This window comes from Eurosta solidaginis, chromosome 2, assembly GCF_040869045.1.
Source record: "Eurosta solidaginis isolate ZX-2024a chromosome 2, ASM4086904v1, whole genome shotgun sequence".
Classification (NCBI taxonomy): domain Eukaryota; kingdom Metazoa; phylum Arthropoda; class Insecta; order Diptera; family Tephritidae; genus Eurosta; species Eurosta solidaginis.
Genome location: NC_090320.1, coordinates 53,402,100 through 53,423,023, shown reverse-complemented (window position 1 = coordinate 53,423,023; position 20,924 = coordinate 53,402,100). Strand labels below are relative to the sequence as shown.

Genomic DNA, 20,924 nt, shown 5'->3' with positions numbered 1-20,924 from the left:
TTGTCAGTGGCGACATTGACTGCTCTTTTCTTTTGGAGAAAATTTATTTTAACATACCTCAGCGTAATCTTCGTAGCTGTCTACCTTTTTATGGCGTTAATGGTAGAACTGATTATTCGCGTAGTGCTCCTCTTGTGCGAGCTCTGATTTTAATTTAATTTAATCTCGAGTTCTATCCAATTTGATTTTTCATTTTCGAAAAGTGTTTTTTCTAAGATTCTAAAAACTATATTCTAGGTTTTTAGTCTTATTTTTTATTTTTCATTGTTAATTGTTATTAGTCTGTAAGAAGCTTTTGTTCATAGACTAACAAAATAAATAAAGAAATAAATAAAATAGGTATTTCAAATTTTTTGATTAATATTCCTAAGTCAAAGGTTTAAAACTACTCAGTACTTACGACGTATCATTAAATGTGTAGTACTTTGGTTTTAGCGGACCCAGCCAACGTTCAATTTCATCTGCCCAATTCATAACCGTACTCTTGGGACACAACACAAGTACTTTAGCTGTTTTTAATTCTTTGTAAGAAATAACTGTGTGCAGTAGCGCAATAAGCTGGAATTAAAATAATGTTGATTGTAACAAATGAAACAAACAAATTAGAATAGTAAATGAACTAAGTAGAAACACAAGTATATTAACGCCATTTTCAACAGATAAGCTATTAATTTAAGTTATTAAGATAGCTATTAGATTGTAGTATACACTCATTCATGAGTATCTCCTTACGTATGTCAATTAAAAACTAGTCGATTTTCTTTTTTACCTGTAACGTTTTGCCAAGACCCATGCAATGCGCCAAAATACAACCTGAACCAGAACTTTTTTTAAGAGCCTCGATTCCGCCATAACAAGAATCATACATAAATCGTACACCTTCACGTTGATGTTGTTTTAAATGCTTAACAATATCTGGATGTACTTTTATAAATGTTTTAGTTTCATCATTGTAATCAAGTATTAAATTACATTCATCGTGTACATCTGGTCGCTCTTTTAATAATTTAGCGAGCGTTTTATGTTTCTTCTCTAAACGACGTATGCGTTCCGATTCGTTACGTTGTGCCTCACGTGTAACGGTTGCCAATTGTTCGGGTCGTAGCATTGGTTTAATACGTGATTTGGTTTCCTCTACTGCTTCAACATCCGAAGAGGACTCGCTTTCCGAACTTAAACTTATCGATTCACAAAGTCGATTCAATTTCTTTCTCTTCTCGACTACCGAAAGCATTTTCTCCAAAGATTTCGGTTTCGTGTGCTTGCTGTTTGTTGTTCCCACCATATCATCTAGCATTTCACAATCCGAGTTCTCTGATGAATTTGACTTATTTTTGTCTGTTAAATTATTTTTAAAATCTGATGTATCATTCATTATAGATTTTTCAGAATCAAATTTGTCACTATGTTTTTCGCTTTCCTCCTCATCATCGCTTTCATTCACATTGAACTTTTTTAAAAACCTATCCACTAATGGTGAATTACTTTCTTCGCTGCTAGATAAAATTTCTTCAATATTGTCACTGACATCCGATTCTGTCACATCGCTATTCGAATCGCTGAGCAATTCCTTTTTCACATTTTCATTGCAACGTTTTAAAAATTGCGTTTCTGTTATCTCTTCTTCACTCTAAAAAATAGAAGACAAAATTAAATACATTTTAAACAGTTTTGGCAAGCAAAGGGAGAAAGAAAATTATAGGCATAGTTTGAAGAGTGAGGAGTGCAACAAATATATGTATCGAAAAGAGGGAGGTAGAGAAAGAGTGAAATAGGAAGTGTAAGAAAAGAGCAGTAGATAGAGAGCAAGGGAGGAAATGGGGTCACATTCTTCTTATGTCCCCAGAACACCATCTGCATAATGAGGCGAGAATACTCCCCATCAGGGAGAGATGCTGACCAAACAGTTTCTGTTGAATACCCAGAAACCTGGGCATCCCAACAGACATCTGATTGACGAACCAGCACCGCCTAGGGGCCTAAGGAGTCATCTCCGTAAGCATTTTGAGGAAATACGGCACCTGAGAACACAGCCGTATGAAGCGAAAAAACACAAGCAGGTCCTTGGTGAACTCCATAGACAGGCGTCGGACCTTTATGTCGGGAATTGTCCGGTGAATCCAGTATTGAAGAAAAATATCCAGAACTCACGGAAGAGGAACGCATACTCCCCAGGGAAACGCGTGTCACTCTTGCTCAACTTCGTTCTGGATACTGTAACAGGTTAAACTCTTACCTATCCAGAATCAACCCCGACATACAAAATGTATGCCCCGCTTGCAATGTGTCCCCACATGACACCAACCATCTCTTTAACTGTAATGTGGAACCAACGCCTCTAACACCCCTTTCCTTATGGTCCACCCCTGTTGAAACGGCAAGTTTCCTTGGACTCCCGTTAGAGGATATTGATGACAATTTGTGATCGGTCGCGGCTATTAGGTGGGCGAGCATTGCTACAACAACAACAACAGCAAGGGAGGAAGAAGATAGAACGAGATAGAGGAAGCAGAAAGAGTGTGATGGAGAAAGATGAGAGTGTGTGAGGGAGAATTAAGAGAGAGAGAGAAGCAAGACATATAGAGGAAGAGTAAAGACAGGGCTCTTTCTCCTCTGCAAGACAGATAGAGGAAGAGAAGAGGTAGAGGAAGAAGAGTGGGAGAAAAAAAAAACTGGAAAGTTAAGATAGAAATATTCAAGAGGATGCCAGCGCATTTCATAGCTTCTCTTATCCAATTTTCAAGCTCAACTCCTCGTTGCGAATCTTGTTTCTTTAGCAGCCGAGGTTCTGGCGACACCATATTCCTCATGGAACTAAACGGGTAGGGGCGGGTTGACCTAGAGATTCAACGTAGTCATATTTCCGAGGAAACGGCTTGAACAATTTTCATAAAATTTTGTGAGCATATTGAATAGGTATGTATCAGAATCTTATGTTATCTTTTTTCCATATCCTAAACGGTTAGAGTACTCCACCCATGATTTTTTTTTGACACAATTTTTTGTTTTTGTTTGAAACAGTTTCAAAAATCCATACAATTCTTATGGAGCGTGGGAGTAGGAATGTGGGTTGGAGAGGGATTTGGACTGAAAATAAGGGATAGAGAAGAATAAAAAGAACTAAAGATAAAGAAACGAATGAAAGAGAAAGAGACTGAGAAAGAGATAAAGCTAGATGAAGATAGAGAAAAGAAGGAATGGAAAAGGTGAAGAGGTAGAAAGAGAAAGAGGAGTGAATGATAGGATAAAGAAAAGCGGGAGAGAGGGGGAAAGAGAGTTAGAGGTAAACACTAAAAGTTGTGCAGCTAGACAAAAGCAGAACAACTGCCGGATCTGCTGTTGTTGTTGTTGTTGTAGCGAAAGGTTACCCCCCGAATGGTTTGGGGAGTGTTATCGATGTGATGGTCCTTTGCCGGATACGACAGGCATACCTACCACGGGTATATTCTGATCCCCTAACCCGCTGGGGTGCCGGATCTGCTAGCATGTATGTAGGTTTTGATGAGTTTTAGCTGTGACTACACTAGTTACTGCATTAAACTCTTATTTAGAAATTTGAGGTGTTATAAAAGAGATGCGGGATGCATCGCTTTAAATTTCTAATTTTTCGTAGAAAACTGTGCAAAGTATTTAACATTTCTGTGAACTTAAAACAGACGAAAGGGTGTTCGACTGAGTAATACTTGATACCAACATAATAGATATCACACTTACTTCGCTTACACTCGGATCCGAAAATATTTCTGCTTGGATATCATCATTTGCAAACAAATCTATTACATCTTTATTTTTAATATTTGCAGATTTTGCTTTGGCTCTTTCATTTGTTGATTTTCCATGTCCAAGTTTAGTGCGTTTAATCAAACCATTGAGATTAATTAAACTAGAAGAAAATTATAATAAAAAAAATTCCGTTATGAGTGAAAAAAATTAAATCAAATTTATTTGGCTGCTCACCGTTCAATTTCTTTGTCGCCAGTGTTTGGTGGTGAATTCTTATTATTGCTAACAGTTTTAACAGACGTATTTTCTTTGTCGCTTTCATTTTCAGAAGCCTTGGGCACAGTACTGGTATTAACAACAGTATTGCTACTGCTTTTCTTACGATGCCACGTATCCTCTAAATCGCTTTCCATACCATCATCATCATCACCATCATCATCATCACTTAAACTATCGTTTTTATTTATTTTTCTTACATGGGAAAATGTTTCATTACAATATGTTTCAGTTTCAAATACTTCAGACTGTGTATAGTCAACTAAAGCAACACCATCATCATAATCCGCCGCTATACACTCTTTCTTATTAGTTTCAGAGTTAACAAGTTGTGTTGACGACGGTGAATTGAGCCGTGAATTCGTGTGCGAAATTTTTATTCTTAGCGGACTTGTCGTTATTTGCGATTTAATTGAATTATCAGTTGAACTATAGTCACCGTCAGATGAGCTATTTGTTTCTGTGGGATTTATTAGACATTTTTTATTTGATTGGTTTAGTTTACGTATTTTACGTTTAGATAAACGTTCATCGGTTTGTATAGATTTCTCTTCACAATGAAATGCCGTAGCTGATCTAACGATTTTCTTAAATATCTCAAATTTTTCTTGCATATATTTTTGTAGTTTACTCTCAATAGTTGTAGTGGACGTGGTGAACATCTCACAGTCGTCCCGCAATGATTTTGCAAATGATTTGAGCGTATGCAAATGATTAATAACAGTTAATTTTTCATTACAATTAAGTTCGAATGCATCATCAAAGGTCGTATGTTCTAACGGTTCCGAACAATATTCGGGAGGTGAAGGAACCGATGATATATTCATAGCTTTGAATTCATTAATATCAGAAGTATTATTATTCTCTGCTACAACCAACTGAGTGTCAGCTATGGAAGTCATTTTGTCCGTTAAAGTTTCGTTATCTGTTTTTTCTTTATATGTGTTTTTGTCTCTAGGAACTTCTTCTGTTGAAATGATATCATCGCATTCTTCTTCCCGGCTGACCTCCATTGCCAATTGACTCAACTCTTCATTAAAAACTGCTATTTTTGCTATTCTTTTTTTATCTCCAAGAACTTCATTCTCCAAATTTTCGGCATCGTTTTCTATTTCTGTATCACCTTCGCTGTTTCCTTTTGTTACAATTGGTGGTATTTTTGAAACGTCTTCTTCATCGTTTGCAGCAAAAGATGCTTGTTCTAGTGTATACTCATCATTACAACCTGCTTGTTCTACAAGTTCTGTTGTTGTATCACGCTCTGGTTGTATATTTTGTTCAGTTTCATTTTCTGCTACTAAATTGGCAAGTTCAATGATTCTGTTGCAGCTGTCATTAACAATTACATTTTCGGACAGAATAGCATTTATGCTGTCTGTTGCAGATATCATGCTATGCTCCAATGGTTCCGAACAATTTGCTTGCGGCGATGCACATAATGCAACACTAACTGTTTTATATACGATATCTTCTTGAAAACTAAATTCGCTTTCATAATCTGTTTCACCGTCAGTTCTTCGAACGGCTTCTTTTGTTTCTTTCACATCAGTTTCGTTCCTGACTTCTTCAGCAGTTATGTTAATCCCACGCTCAATTGCGTTTGTTGCTAAACTCTTCAAATTCATATCAAAAACCGCCTTTTTCGTTGATTTTTCATCAGCAAAAATTTCTAGTATCCCTGCAGTGTCCTTCGAACTTTCATCAATCGTATCCAACTGTCTTTTTTTTTCTAAACCAAACATCTGTATACTTTCCAAAGTCTTTTCTACAAAGTCGGTAACTACCTTCATAGATACGGCAGATCCTTTGCTGCTCAGAATGTGCTCGACTAATTGTTTTTGCAAATTTTCTACTTTTTTAGTTTTTTCTTGTGATATATAATTATGATCACTCATTATGTGGGATATATCACGATCATCATCATTATTAAAAATGCATTCTTCATTTGAAGCATTAGAGTTATCCATATTCTGATTTAATAGCGTATTATCTAATAAATCAATTGGAACATCCTCATTCTCATTTTCTTCATACATGCCATTTTGAGGGTCTATTTCTATTTGCGTTAAACCGGTATGCAGGGGTATATCTTTATTAAATTCGTCTTCAATGTAATAATCATTTCCGATCTGCTCTTCAATAACTTGTTCTGATTCACAAGTAAATTCTAGTTTAACATCGATATGCTCATTCATTATACTGTGGTTTGTGTCTCTGGTTTCACTCTCCTCGATTTTAAGTACTTCCTCCGGTCGAGGCTTCTCCGCCGGCTGAGCCACTACTCCCTCCTGAGCTTCAACTTCCGCCTGAGTCACTACTTTCGCCTGAGCTTCAACTTCTGCCTGAGCCACTACTTCCGCCTGAGCTTCAACTTCCAGCTGAGCGTCTACCTTAACCTGAGGCTCTTCTTCCACCTGAGGCTCATCCACCGGCTGAAATTCTTCTTCCACGTGAGCCTCATCCATCGGCTGTTCTTTTTTCAACTGAGGTTCTTGCTGCAGCTCAGGTTTAAATTCTGGTTGAGAGTCATCGGTAGGATTAGGTTCAAATTCCAAGCCTATATCTGAGGATGGGGGTGGTGACAAAACTTTTTCTATTTTATGCCCCATTTCTTTAACAAATTCACTTTTAATTTCTATTGTTGCGTCCTGTGAAAAAACGCTTGTTGGTTCATCTGCAACTGTTGCAGCAATTAATTTATCTAAAGCATTTTCTAAGCTACGACATGTGCCACCATCACCACCACTTCCATTATCATTATGTGTAGATATATTCAGATCATTTTCTGTTGTATCCATTTGATCATCATCTTTCAAAATTTGATCCATTTGTTTTTGTTCTTCATCAGCAGCTGCAAGAGTATCATGTTCATGCTGCGTATGTCCACCATCTTCAATTTCTTTACTAGTATTAACATCGATTTTGGGGGAATTGTTGCTGCTGTTGCCACTGTTATAATCTTGATATATTTTTTCCAACGCAGAATCATGCCCAAGATTGGGACAATTTCTCAAATTTTCTTCAACTTCTTCTTGACTAAGAAAATTATCTTCATCAAAGCTTAAAAGTGTACATAAAGTTTCCGAAACTTCCTGATCGATATCTCTCGCCAGCGCCATTGCTTTTTATTTACTTTTATATACTCAACGCCTGAAAAGCAAATGTACAAAGCGTTAAATGCTTACTTTTATTTTGCATAATGTTATAGCTATTTACCGAATATGAACTTTCGCCCTATATATTCATTATGATCTTTTTTCCAAAGGAATTTTTGAGCAAAAAGTCCAACAAAGCAAATATTTTCTGCAAATAAAAATTTTCCGAGACAAATGTTTTTCCAGTTTTTCACCAAATGATGTTTATGGTTGCTTCTCACTTGGCATAGGGGACAATTGGAAAAGAGCTGGTACAGGGTGAACAATATTCAAAACTTTGAGTTTTTTTTACTAAAGGCAGCATTACATAAGCGCTTTGGTCTCTTCAAAGCGACGGCGTTTTATTATTAAAGCGGGAGTCATTAGTGTGTTATGGAATCGCATTTTCGGTGGAAGCAGTAAGAAAGGCTGTCGGCATGATGTGGTGGTGCACAGTGGCTAGTCATTGTCGGCTGGGGCGGGTCCTTGCCAACCTTACTGTTCCTGCGCCATAAACAAAAAAAAATCATATCATGCCTATCAAAACTAAAAGCTGTAAAATTAAAAAAAAAACGACAGAAGCGCAGAGACCGACTCAAAACGCTTATAAATTCAAACTAAAACAACATCCGGCCGAACCGGATGTCACGGACAGACCGTTAAACATTCAAAATTTAAATTCAAAAAAAATTCCAATGCAACGAAAAAAAATTACCGAACCGGAAATGACCGGTTACCACACTAAAATGTTTCACATGATAGCGACGCTTATTATCAATAAAATTTATAGAGCTAACTTCAAACATTTTAAAGCGACAAAATATATTCTTAAAATGATAGAAAAAATGTATGCCTTTTATTTTTTTTGTAAAGCTAATGCTTAGGTAGGTATTAGGTAAATGGAATTATACTCGTAAATTGCTGAATACAATTTTAGTTATATTTAAAGAGTTTTATTCAATATAATGTATATAAGATGCGTTCTCAAATAAACGGCGTATGTTGGAATTAGTGTTGAGCGTTCTAACAGGTAAGTGCTGCTTGACCTGACTGAGACAAAACTGCCTGTTTATTTGGGAACAACCCTTTTAAAATGTGTAAATAATTTTGCATATTAAACTGTTGTTGCATTCTTTAATATCTTGTCAAGTTGCAAAACATAAGTGTTCATGTAGTAATTCTTTTGGTTAGATAATTAATACAAGCTAAACTTAAATAGTGGAAATCATTTATGTGTAACTTTTTTTTTCTATAATAAGTTAAACTATCCTTTCATCTTTTATGTTGATAATTCTTAAAAAAATGTCGTAATTTTGATGAAAAAAAGATCGATCCTTGTCGAATGGTTTACCCGGGCTGTATAAAACCCTCTAAGTACCACTTGGAAGTTCCTTTAACTACCCTGCAAAAATGCTCTCGTCATTCCACGCCGTTTGACTAGTTATTATACAGTCATAGTTTATATTCCTAGTCACATTTGCATGGGCGTGGGTAAGTTTCGTGACCAGAATTTTTTGTAAGGTAATTATATCTAAAGTTATACCTTGCTGGTACTTACATGGCCGACAGAGTACGTACCATGGGTCTCAACCGGTGTGTTGTCGCTGGTGAAGGTTACTTTGCCGGTGAAGCCGACGCTGTTGTTGTTTGTGGTGCGCGGTCTCGGGTGCGCCGTGTTGGTACTGTTGGTGGTTGTTGCGCTCTGGTCCGAGGTAATCGAATGAACGTTGGTGGCGATAAAGATTCGTGCTGGCCTTTACGATCTGGATGAGTTGGCCATTTTGACGTTAGTTGTGTTACGCGGCAGCGTACTGCTGGCCCTGGAGGCGGAATTGGTGGTCGGACGCTTTTCCGAAGGTGGTAGGGTACTTCGTAACGTAGAGAAAGGGGTTTATCTTCGGATTGCAATGGTTCTCATCAACATTTATCTCAGTGCCGTCCGAATCCGTATCAGAATCACTAATACCTTCCTCACTAAGTGTGGCTGTGAAACGCCGACCTACTTCACTAGATATTATATACGTTGCGCTTGTGTCAACACGACACCACCGTGATAAGGTTTATTCCCACTTGTTTGTTCTTCTAGTAGTTGGGCCTGCAATTCCTCGTTGCAGTCTTTTGGTTTGTTACGGTCTGCTGCTACGGTCTACGGCTACGACCCACTTGGGAGCGTGTTCACGGGAACACACCTAGCGATGTGGAAAAGGTTGCGATGAAAAATATCGGAAAAGAAGGGAACAGACAGACCGGCCATCACTAGAAGACGGAAAAAAAAAAAAGAAAAAAACCACCACGAGTTCCGGACAAAAAGTTTTTCGCTCGGCCCAGTCTCTTTCCTTTTTGGAATTGCCACGCTGATGAACGGAGCTAGACCATAACGTGTTTGCTTTTGCCAAGTCTTATCGTATCAACGATTTATATACTTTTTTTAAATCCGTACAAATCAAATATTAAAACGCTATTCGAAACCGAGAAAAATAAAAAGAATTGATTGAGTTTCCGGCACTGACCGAGAAAAACGTGGGAAAAATTTTGGAAAACAAGGAAGAAGGTCATTTAAAAGGCCAAAGAACAATCAGCAAAATGCCGAGGAACTAGTGGTAATAACCCTTACAAGAATATCCAAATATCCAGCTGAAGTAGTAAGTCAGCGCTTCCAAGTCAAACCTAGTGAGGAAAGTTCTAGGGATTCCGACTCGGATTCGGACGGCACTAACTAATTGTGAGGAGAAGCCTTGATACTCGAAGATAGACCTCTTTCTCTACGTTTGCGAAGTACACCACCACCTTTGGAAAGCGTCCAACACCCCATCCGCCTCCAGGGCCAGCAGTACGCTGCAGCGTAATACAGCGAACGCCCAATTTAGCACAAAGTCATCCAGAAGGTAAAGGTCCACACGAAGTTGCCCTGCCACCAGGTCCGCTCGATCACCTCAGACCAGAGTGAAACAACCATCAACGCCGGCCTACTGGGTGAGTCAGTTCCTTTTTTTTGTGCTTAAAAGCGCGGACGCATCTTTGGGCGCTAATGCTTGCCTTTTGGTTATGGGTCGTGCGTTTATGTACCCTATGAATGTGTAGGAAGTCCGGTCAGAATTCAAACCATTAGCGCAATTGTTAAAATAAAATAATGTTGGTTTAAAAAAAAAAAAGAAAACATTTAGAGAAACAACTATTTAAACGCGGTTCATACATCTGTATATATAATTAACTTAAATATATGCATTTACATACATGTAGAAGAAAGAAAGCGAACACCAAATTTAGTATACCCAACAAAAAAAAAAAAGAATGTCCGGTTTTAAAAAAACTTCCAGCATATTGGCGTAGACGTTTTCGAGTGGAACGCAAGAATATCTAGAAATGAATATATAAAATGTAAATGTTAAGAAGTCTGCAAATTCTGTAATGCGATCTACGATCTACTATAGGAATTTTGAGCCAAATAACTACAACTAATTTTAAGGTATTTTTTTTACTCCAGTGTGCGTCGCTTGGTTTCCACGTTATTTGCTATGTACAAGCATACCTATGAAATTAAAATCTATTCAGCAGTATGGAAATAAATTTGAAAGAGCATTTAGATGAATTACACATTTTTTTCAGCAAATGACCTGTAAACCAGAGCAACAGCAGCAACAATGTTATCAAATTTAGTTATATTTTCCTAAAGTATTTCACTGCTGACACATTTATACTACTTAAAAAAACTTTAAACAATACCAAAAATTAGTGCATTGGGTTTTTGTATTTTTGTACGTAAATTCACCATGATTAAAAATTGTAAAATACTATTATTAAACAAATTATTACATTACATATATTGTTAGCTTAATTCATAGAGGCAGGCCCTAACCAGCAGATTTTTCTGAATTGCGTTTTCCTCGAATTTTGATATGATGTATCTATATATGTAAATACCACCCAGTGCAAATTCGAAAGCCTTTGAACCAAAAACAACGATACTGTAAAAGATTAAACTATACTTAACCAGAAAGAAAAATGTTATATGTACATACAGCTGCGAACAAAAGAATAGCAGTTAAAGATATTAAACCCCTTTTACTAGTAAAAGAAGGATCATTTATTTGAAAAGCTGCAATAAACTTGCAACCAAACTTGTTTTAGAACCATTTAAAAACGTCTAAAGCCCCAAAAAGGAATTATTACTTTGGCTGTACAAAGTTAATATTTACTATTCATGTTTCTTAGTACCGGGATCGAAATGAACTCTATCAAATAGATACTTATGTACAAATTTCTTTGTTCGAAATTATTTCTTGTACCTCTTAAACAAGCATTTTATCACATTTTTCTCTATAGCTTAATGCGTATACCTTATTTTGAAGAAAACAAATTTAGATAAAACTCAGGATCGAGTAGTATATATATACATCTTCATATAAATTTTTTTTTATAAATGATGAATTATAAATAAATTTGTAATTGAAATGGGAATGCTGGCGTCGCCAATTATTTAGAAGGCATAAGGTAAGACAGGTAAGGGGCCACCGAAATTTTAGGTGCGTCGGTGGCCATGGTTATTTGAGGGTGGGATAAAGCACCGGGCGTCGCAACACCACCCGCGGCGCCCCCTATGTATATTCGGCCCTTTTCTTTTTATTTTTAATTTTTTCAGCTTTTTTGTTATTGTTTGGTTTTTCAGCGGTTTTTTTTTGAATTTGATTTTCAGCGTTAGTAACCGGCCATGTCCGGTTCGGTAGTATTTTTTTGCGTCAGTTTTTTTTTGAATTTGAATTTAAAATTTTGGAATGTTAACGGTCTGTCCGTGACATCCGGTTCAGCCGGATGTTGTTTCATTTTGTATTGATAAGCGTTTTGAGTCGGTCTCTGCGCTTCTGCCAGGTTTTTTGAATTTGACAGCTGCTCGTTTTGATAGGCATGATAGGAACATTTTTCTGTTTATGGCGCAGGAACAGTAAGGTTGGCAAGGACCCGCCCCAGCCGACAATGACTAGCCACTGTGCACCAACACATCATGCCGACCGCCTTCCTTACTGCTTCCATCGTAGATGCGTTTCCATAACAGGTTCTTCCACAATGCTCGTTTGAATACGTGCACTAGCCGGCTGTTTGGCGATTCGTTAAATATAAGCGGGGATGTGCAGTTGACGTAGCAATAATGTTAATAAAGCAGCTGGCGCCATTCCGATCTTGTCATTTCGTGTGAGTGGACGTGCGTGCCATTCGGCTCAACTGCTGTATGTTCGAGACTTTTTTGTGTTGAGCGGAAAAATCAAATAGGCCACAAGACTGGCTTCCCCTCGGTCGTTTTGGCGGAGTTAGGAGATGCAATACCTCCCTGACCTGGAGTCAGAGCTGATCCAACCAACCTTTTGGAAATCAATGTAATCGATCAAGGGTACCATACCATAACGCTAAAGCCATAACCATGTCATGGCCAACCAATTGGTTTTTGGTCTTTCGCCATATCCATAACCTAAAAATATTTTAGTTGGAGAATTTATTAACTTTTTGTAGATTTTATTTATTGTTTTGGATACATTTTGAATAAGAGACTTGTTTGTGGAATATGTTTGCAATTTTTTGCGTTTCTTCATTTTTATGAAGCTTTTACGATTTTTAGGTTAAGGCACTGATAACTGATGCCAATTTGGTATGGATAAGTAAAAACATGCTTATGACTATGGCGTTAGGGTTAAAGAAGTTTAATTTGCCCTTTATATGTCCCAAATCCCACCTTGTTCCATTATCAAAATATTTCCGAGAAGAAATGCAATCCTGTGTCAGCTGTAAAGCTGTCATGGCGCAATGATACAAGGTGGCAGCATGGGACAGCTGATTATAAACTTTTTTTATTTGATTTGATACATCAACTTCCGGTGCAGTACGATTTTGACATTTGTCCATCGAATTTACAAAAACAAAGTACATGAAATTTGTATTTACCCTGCAAAAACGCTCCACGTCATTTTGCTAGTCATTTTACGGTCATTGTGACTTTCTGCAGCGGTTATATTCATAGTCATTTTTGCATGGCGTGATTAGGTTTTGTGACCAAATTTTCCGTTTCGTTCCTATTAATGTGATCGTGCATTCCGCTCCCACTTATAGGATATGAGCATAGCACTGTTCTGCTCACACACGTCACAATGCTCGTCAAATGGCGGTCATTTCTCGGTCATTTCACTCTACATTTGCCAGTCTTTTGACAATCAATTTTACTGCGGTTTTACCATTTATATAACCGCCATATAACTTGAATTTTACCTGCCGATTTACTTTACCTGGAGCAGCCATATGAATAAAATATGAACCAAAAAAATTGAATTTTCAATATTTATTATTTCCAATATTATTATATATGTACATGAAATTCGAACTTATATTAATACAGTTCATAAAAAAGAAGTAAGTACTTTAATAATAAATAAACTCGCTTAATTGGTTTTTGTTTTCCAATTGAAATCTTTTCTAAGCGAGCAGAAAATAATTTTAAGCTTTAGAAAAAACTCCAATTATTTGAATAATCTACAACTTAAAGCTTAGTATAAATTCAGATTAGGTTTACTCTTTCTTCAGATCAAGAATATTCAAAGGTGTCGTGGAATCCGATTGCTGTCATCATTGATGAACTTAAAAATGTACGACTAGTAATTGAGTCAGACTTATTATTGTTCTAAATCTAATCATTCAAGCAATAATTCTGCAACCCATAGCAGGAGTATTGATTGGTTTCAAATCTAATTCCGACAGCAATCGTATCACATCCCTTATTATATATGTACGTGATATTGCAACTTAAATTAATACAATTGATATAAAGAAAAGTAAGTACTTTAATAATAACATAAACTCTCTTAATTGGTTTTTGTTTTCCAATTGAAATCTTTTCTAAGCGAGCAGAAAATAATTTTAAGCTTTAGAAAAAACTCCAATTATTTGAATAATCTACAACTTAAAGCTTAGTAGAAATTCAGATTAGGTTTACTCTTTTTTCAGATCAAGAATATTCAAAGGTGTCGTGGAATCCGATTGCTGTCGTAATTGATGAACTTAAAAATGTACGACTTGTAATTAAGTCAGACTTATTATTGTTCTAAATCTAATATTCAAGCACTAAATCTACAACCCTTAGCAGGAGTATTGATTGGTTTCAAATCTAATTCCGACAGCAATCGTATCACATCCCTTATTATATATGTACATAATATTGCAACTTAAATTAATACTGTTGATATAAAGAAAAGTAAATACTTTAATAATAAATCAACTCTCTTAATTGATTTTTGTTTTCCAATTGAAATCATTTCCTGTGCATGCACATCGCTAACCTGTGTTGGCAAAAGATATGATTATACTGTCTTCGATAGATAGTCGGACGAGCCGCTACTCGGTGAAGTAGAGATGACCGTTGTGTCGGTGGCAGCTGTTACAACAGCAGTTTCTAACTTTACACCATCCGTACGGTGTGATGAACGCTTCACTGCCTTTTCCAATTGCTTGGCGCCAGCAATTTTTGCTGTTTGTAACGCTTTAGCTGTAATGCAACTCACCCTATACCATCATCACAGCCTCCTCATCGATTTTGAATATGTGTACTGTTTCAGTATTCAGACCCAGTTCGTTTGGTGCAATATTTTCGATTTGATGAATATGTATACTATCCGTTAGGCAGACAATTAGGTGCAATCGATTCATTCATATACTGTGGGTATTTGAGCCGTAGACGCAATGGCAGATATTTTGATTCTTTTTGAAGTGTAACATTTGTAAACAGTTGGGTTTCTCTGCTGTCACCATCACCACTAGAGAGCTATTGAAGAAACGCTCGACCAAGATAATATGTGAGATTTACACGCATAGATTTCTTCCGCCTTTTCACAGTTATTGATGGAGAAAATGCGAAAGCCATATTTACCATCCAATACCGAAATAGAACTGTAGAGGAAGAAACATTTTATAAAATTTAATAAAATCAAAAAATGATAGTTGTGCTAAAATGGGGTAACGTATTGTATGTTAAAGTATAGCGAAGTCTCAGCGGCTTTGTCCTGGTGAAAATTGAGTTTGAATAGGTTTTATTCTTCATTCTTAGAAACATGTACGAAGGTACCTGGTAAGATATTAAAAATCCTCAACGCTTTTTTTGCTATAACTTAAAAAACTCATATTCAAACTTCTGCTTAACTTCTACATATCAATAGCTACCTTTACCACCAGGAGTCACTATTGCTTCTACGCCTATGCTATTGTTTCCTACATCGATGGGCTTTGTAATAAAATAAACAGCTATCTTCCCAATCTCTCCAGTTTTGTCGCCTCGCGAAACCTGATATTGTCACCAACCAAATCATCGGTGACCTTATTTAAAAGATGACCGCGCCAAATGTCGACCATATGGCATTACCCTACCGACTGTCTTACACCCTAAAATTTTGGGTGTGACTTTCGATCAGGATCTACATCTTGGAGAGTATGCACTAGCAATTGTAACGAAAATCGTCGTTGGTGTGAGGTCTTAGCCGATCTCCAGATCTGTAGAAAAGGAGCTTATTAGCTTAATGCTTAAGATGATGCGGGAATAACCAAGTAAGCTCCTTCCAACCTTTGATTCGGGGGATGGTATAATGGTATGAAGATGATAGCGTGCGACAACATCGCGAGCTTGCGATGGCTGGAGGAAGTGGTTCCAAACCTCCAAAGGCAGGGCACAAACGCTCGTTTTGAGATGGTGGATAAAGCGCAAATCCCCAAGGTAACAAAAGTTAAGGTATGGATACCATGCGTGATGAAGTCGGAGGATACACTGCGACTTTTGCAGAATCAGAATCCGAACATACCGACACAGGATTCGAAGGTCCTTACTGTATCTCGGCCTACGGACGAAGGTTAGTTATACATCTTCCAAATAAACAAGCAGGCGGAGGATATATTGTACGCGCAGCTTGGAAAAATGTCCTTAGGTACAGGCAAAATGTATATGCGACTCAGGAAAAGAAGTCGCGGGTATTAAAGTCCTAACACGGTGGACGTCGAAAAGGACCTCAAAAGCCTAAGGGAAAAAAGACAGGTGGAGGTAGCCCACGTCACCCCGAATGTGTTAGAAGGGGACCAACAGCCAGATGGTGCTGTGAGTCGCACAGAGGAACACCCGGCACAACAGGTACAAGAGGCTGAAGGGGGCTTCGAACACTCTAAACCAAAAGGGCTAGAGGAGCACGACGACGTCACGATGAAGGTGCTGGAGGGGGACAAGTAGCCCATTGGTACTGCGAGTCATACAGATAAACCTCCAACACAGTAAAGTGGCGTCGAGCGAACTCCTCCTAACGCGCTGATCCAGGAGCCGTGGATTCCATCGGGAGGAAAGGTTTCTGGACTTAGCGCGCGCGGATTTGGCGTTTACTATGCGCAAACGGAAGGACGGGTGCGAGCTGTAGTAATGGTAAGGAAACAGCTGCATTCATATATGCTGCCTAATTACACTACTGAGGATCTCGTAGTGGTGGTGAAATCGCCGGGCTCAGATGGTACATGTCCGGACATGCTACAAGTTTCAAGTAGGGCGGTCGTGGGATGGCTTAAAATAATATTCGATGGGTGCATAAACTGAATCATGTACCGCACTCTTGGAGAACTGCTCGTGTAGCTTTCCTACCAAAGGCGGGGAAGATCGGCCACGTGTATCCCAAAGATTATAGACCCATAATTTCTGCTCAAAACCTTTGAGGCTGATAGATGTGTACATAAAGTCCAACGTGGATGAAAAGCTGCTCTCCACAACACAACAGGCGTACACAAAAGGCAAGTCAGTATACACCGCATTGCATAGGGTGGTAATAAGCAGAGAAAAAGCCCTGGAATATAAGGAATATGCTCTAGAAGTCTTCTTAAGCATTGCCAGAGCTTTCTAAATGGGCGATTATTGATGGTCTTAATTACGTTAAAGTACATCCAGCCTTACCCAGATGGATCGACTGCATGTTAAACTGCAGTAAGATTACATCGCAATGGGGATTGTACGCGGCCACGAAATTAGTGGACAGGGGCACTCCGGGTGCTATCACCTCTGCTGTGGACGCTGGTCATTAACCAACTGCTTATGGGATTCTACGAGGGACCAGAAAAACTTACGGTTTACGCAGAGGACGTTGCATATGGTCTTGTTTACAAAGAGGTACAAGGTCCCTAATTGGACCAGGCCTAAGTTAGGAGGGGCGACCCTACGGGGAAACCTTGCACAAAATATCTAGGAATGATCCTAGACAGTAAGCTGTCATGGAAGCTCAACGTGGAGGAGAGGGTGAGGAAGGCTTAAGCGGCACTTTATGCATGTAAAAAAATGCAAAAGAACCGGCATATACGATCAGAAGGAACTCGATGACGATGCCTCAAAACTAACAACCAAAAGCAATAATTATCATTTCACTGACACAAATTTTATAGTTTTTTCTTCCGGAGTTGGACACAATCTTTTCATAATTTTACTTAACAATTTAAGATTAGAAATTTTTTTCAATTTGTATTTTGACTTACCGGCAACAACAGAATCATGTTTAATTGTACGCCGCACAATCATTATAGCATCATGTAACGAAGCTCAGTTTCTTTCAAAAATTGTTCGGCACCGCCACGTAAAATCAATGTATATGTTCTAGCATTAACGCAACCTTTAAATAATTATAAACTATAAAAATGAAGTTAATGTCAAACCCACTATCAAACCTTGGAAAATGTTGAAATGTTCACTACCAACTTGACGTTCTTCAAAGTAATCACATTGACCCAAAAACTTGAATTAATATCATTAGCTGTAGTCATAACAGCTCCACCACAAGCTTTCATTGTACGTTTCAAATCTTCTTCTGGTACACTAACAGAACATTTCACAATCTGCAAAATACTGTGTACCAACATCACCAATTGGTAGTTTAGAAAACACAACATTGGCGCCTTACTTACCTATTTTATTGTACAGGAGATGCCATTCAGCATTAACAATTTTCTGATACTCTTGGACATTGGAGACCATTGCTGTGGCAGAGCATTTTTCCAATAAAGCACTTTGTTGTTCCTTTGATTGGCGCTTCCACATGTACAGCCATGTCATATTTTGGTCATGCATAATTATAATGCTTTACGTATAGCTTTAATGATGATACGTGCATGCACACCTTCCTCAACATATGGTTTAACTTGTTTTAAGATTTCACCTGCTTAAAGTACTACTGAAGTGGTGCCATCGCCGACCTGATAAGAGAAACATTTTTATTCTACACATTCTAATATAACAAAAAACTTACCTCAGCATTTTGAAATTTGGCGATGTCTACTAGAGTTTTACGGCTGGATTCACAGTATCCAATAGTTTCATAATGGTTGCCCCATCATTTGAAATTGTGGCCTTACCACTGGAATCAACAATATGCTTGTCCATACTACGTGAACCCAATTGAATGCGAGGCATTGATGTGGATATGAGTTGAGGTTTACCATGAGAGCTATCGGTACCCAAGCATTTTTTACACAAATACTTATGTACCCAATACAAGTTCAGGACGTTCATATTTATCGAAACGCTGTCCGGTATGGCCCAAATGTTGGAAATATGCAGTTGGCACTGTTGACAAAAAATATGGATCAATGAACACAAGTAAAAGTGAAAGAATTTTTTTACCATCTCTTGTTACTTTACACATTAGACATTGGAAACGACGACCAGCATCTACAAGTTGCTATTGAGCCTTGCAATGATTAGATCTAATTGCACCCAATTCACTAAAATTTACAATGGGTGGCTCATATTCACCCTCATCCGTTCGTGCCATTGGTGAGGCGGTAAGCGTAATGGACAAAGCTGTTGTTTTTAATAAATCAGCTGTTGCAGGTATGCAATACAAAGACGATCTGCAAAGAAGAAAGATCAATGTAATTGCCAAACAAAACATTAATTTCGATTATCGATACCTAACGTAACGTGGCGAGCAGTTACCCTGATCTTCTACCACATATTTTGTGGTCACCAATGGTGGTAATAAACCCTGTTCATTAGTAATAAAAGCACCACCAGCGCTATTTTGATTTCAATGATAACGCTTATCGGATTTGGCATCTGATCGGTATCTAAACGGCGTTGGGCTTGATCATACTGTTGCGGCTGTTGATATTTACCAGTAACAGGTGCAGGTGGTTGCTAAAGAAAATAACACAAAAATAATCATCAGCAAATTTGTAAATTATTAGTTGTATTAGCATACATTATAACCAGGACGTCCGGACGTGTCCGGGTATTGGGGGTTGACACGGCTTGGGTGGTTGACTGAGCATTGGCGTCTGTCCAGGTTGTGTTGGTGGCATCATAAAAGCCATCAATAACAAGTGCCAAGAATATATGCGCGGCATACCTGCCGACCAAAATGATTCAAGGGGTTGTGATTGCCAACCTCACCTACCCGTGGCGAATCCTGTACCTAACAATTTGGTGTGAACAATTGGTGCCAGTTAACCCTCTGAAATAATCGGCGCAATTGTACGCCATTGTGTTGGCATTAATTAGGCAAAATGCAAAAACTTTTCATCCTCCTCGCGTGACCATTCTGTCTTCTTTAAGCTAGGATCAAGCCATTCGTACCAGCGTGCCTTACATTACTTGGCAGATTTGCGGTGCAGCAATGATACAATACGTGACCACTGGTTTTTGCCATATTTCATTACAGCTACTTTGAGGATTTCATCCTGAAAGTTATCAATTTAGTTAATAAACGGCCAAGAGTAACCAGTCGCGTCAAATGCTTACCTCAGTGTTTCTCCACACACCACCTTTTATCATTATTCGCGGCATGGTGCTATATAATTGTGAATTCTTTCGATGAGCACAAAAGTCAAATCAAAAATTTTTGTCGAAATAAACAGCAAAAATCATTGTATACATATTAAAGACTTTGGGAAAATTTTAGAATAGCACCCCCGAGTTCGGGGTAAAACTTGGTATCAAATGAAAGAGGGAGTTCTCCCGATCACAAATATATATATTTTAAAGTGCGCAAACTTATAATTTAAAAGTTATTTGTTGTTAAAGTTTGCAAATTTAACAAATTTCTATAGAACTTTAAATTACAATTTACACATCTTTCAAAACCTTAATCCACATACATATCTATATAAATTGGCAACGATAAACTTAAATTGCATTTTAGTATATTTCACATTTCATTTTTGCATTGTTTTCACTTATTATAAATGTTTTTATTAAATCAATCGCGCTTTTGTAGCAACATGCACATATATATATATATACATATATTTTATTGATGACATTACAAAGCTGTGTTGCCACATATATATACGTATACACATATAAAATTTGCATAGAAATTTGCAAACTTTAACACCAAATTACTTTTAAATTATAAGTTTGCGAGCTTTAAAATATATATAAATGTGATCTGGAGAACTCCCTGTTAATATTAAATATTTCCGGAGATATTCCATTTAAAACTCAAAATTGAAAAAATTTTCGACCACCAAATGTTTTGTTGTCTCTGCTGAATTAGAAATGGCGAATTTTTTTGCACGCAAAAATTACGTATTTTCTTATCCCTATAAAAATATTAGGTGCGAGAGAGTACGATACATTGTGGGAAAGCTAAATTTGTCAACATGCTATTTCATTTGAAGAATTTTTCATTCCAAATCGTCACCCCTGTCAAAAATTCGTGTGTTTGTGTGTTTTTGGTCACACGATTTTTGCAGGGTATGTTTGTTGGTATGTCACCATGCTGCCACCTTGTATCGTTCCGCTATGAC

At 37.6% G+C, this 20,924-nt stretch overlaps 1 protein-coding gene and 1 long non-coding RNA gene across 5 annotated transcripts in view; both read right to left on the bottom strand.

Annotated features, from left to right (window-relative positions):
• The window catches only part of LOC137239729 (transcriptional regulator ATRX-like), a 108,933-nt gene extending 101,580 nt beyond the window's left edge, over positions 1-7,353 (bottom strand). For 2 of the 3 annotated variants that reach the window (XM_067765344.1, XM_067765345.1), the window contains exons 1-5: positions 7,216-7,353; positions 3,958-7,149; positions 3,715-3,883; positions 770-1,630; positions 401-558 (exon numbers count right to left, since the gene is read on the bottom strand). In XM_067765344.1, the coding sequence (XP_067621445.1) occupies positions 401-558; positions 770-1,630; positions 3,715-3,883; positions 3,958-7,118 (4,349 nt within the window). In that variant the 5' untranslated portion in view covers positions 7,119-7,149; positions 7,216-7,353. The remainder of the gene's footprint in view (positions 1-400; positions 559-769; positions 1,631-3,714; positions 3,884-3,957; positions 7,150-7,215) is intronic. The other variant, XM_067765346.1, reaches the window with a different exon arrangement.
• Positions 7,354-13,440: 6,087 nt separating this feature from the next.
• On the bottom strand, positions 13,441-20,749 carry LOC137239728 (uncharacterized). 2 transcript variants are annotated; one of them, XR_010949461.1, is made up of 9 exons: positions 19,915-20,749; positions 19,376-19,853; positions 19,086-19,311; positions 18,796-19,025; positions 18,422-18,738; positions 18,081-18,368; positions 17,844-18,011; positions 17,655-17,788; positions 13,441-15,056 (listed from the first exon to the last, which is right to left on the bottom strand). It is a non-coding gene; the product is annotated as an uncharacterized lncRNA (long non-coding RNA). The 2 variants fall into 2 exon arrangements; XR_010949460.1 differs by having other exon boundaries at positions 17,844-18,021; positions 19,915-20,747.
• Positions 20,750-20,924: the final 175 nt, after the last annotated feature.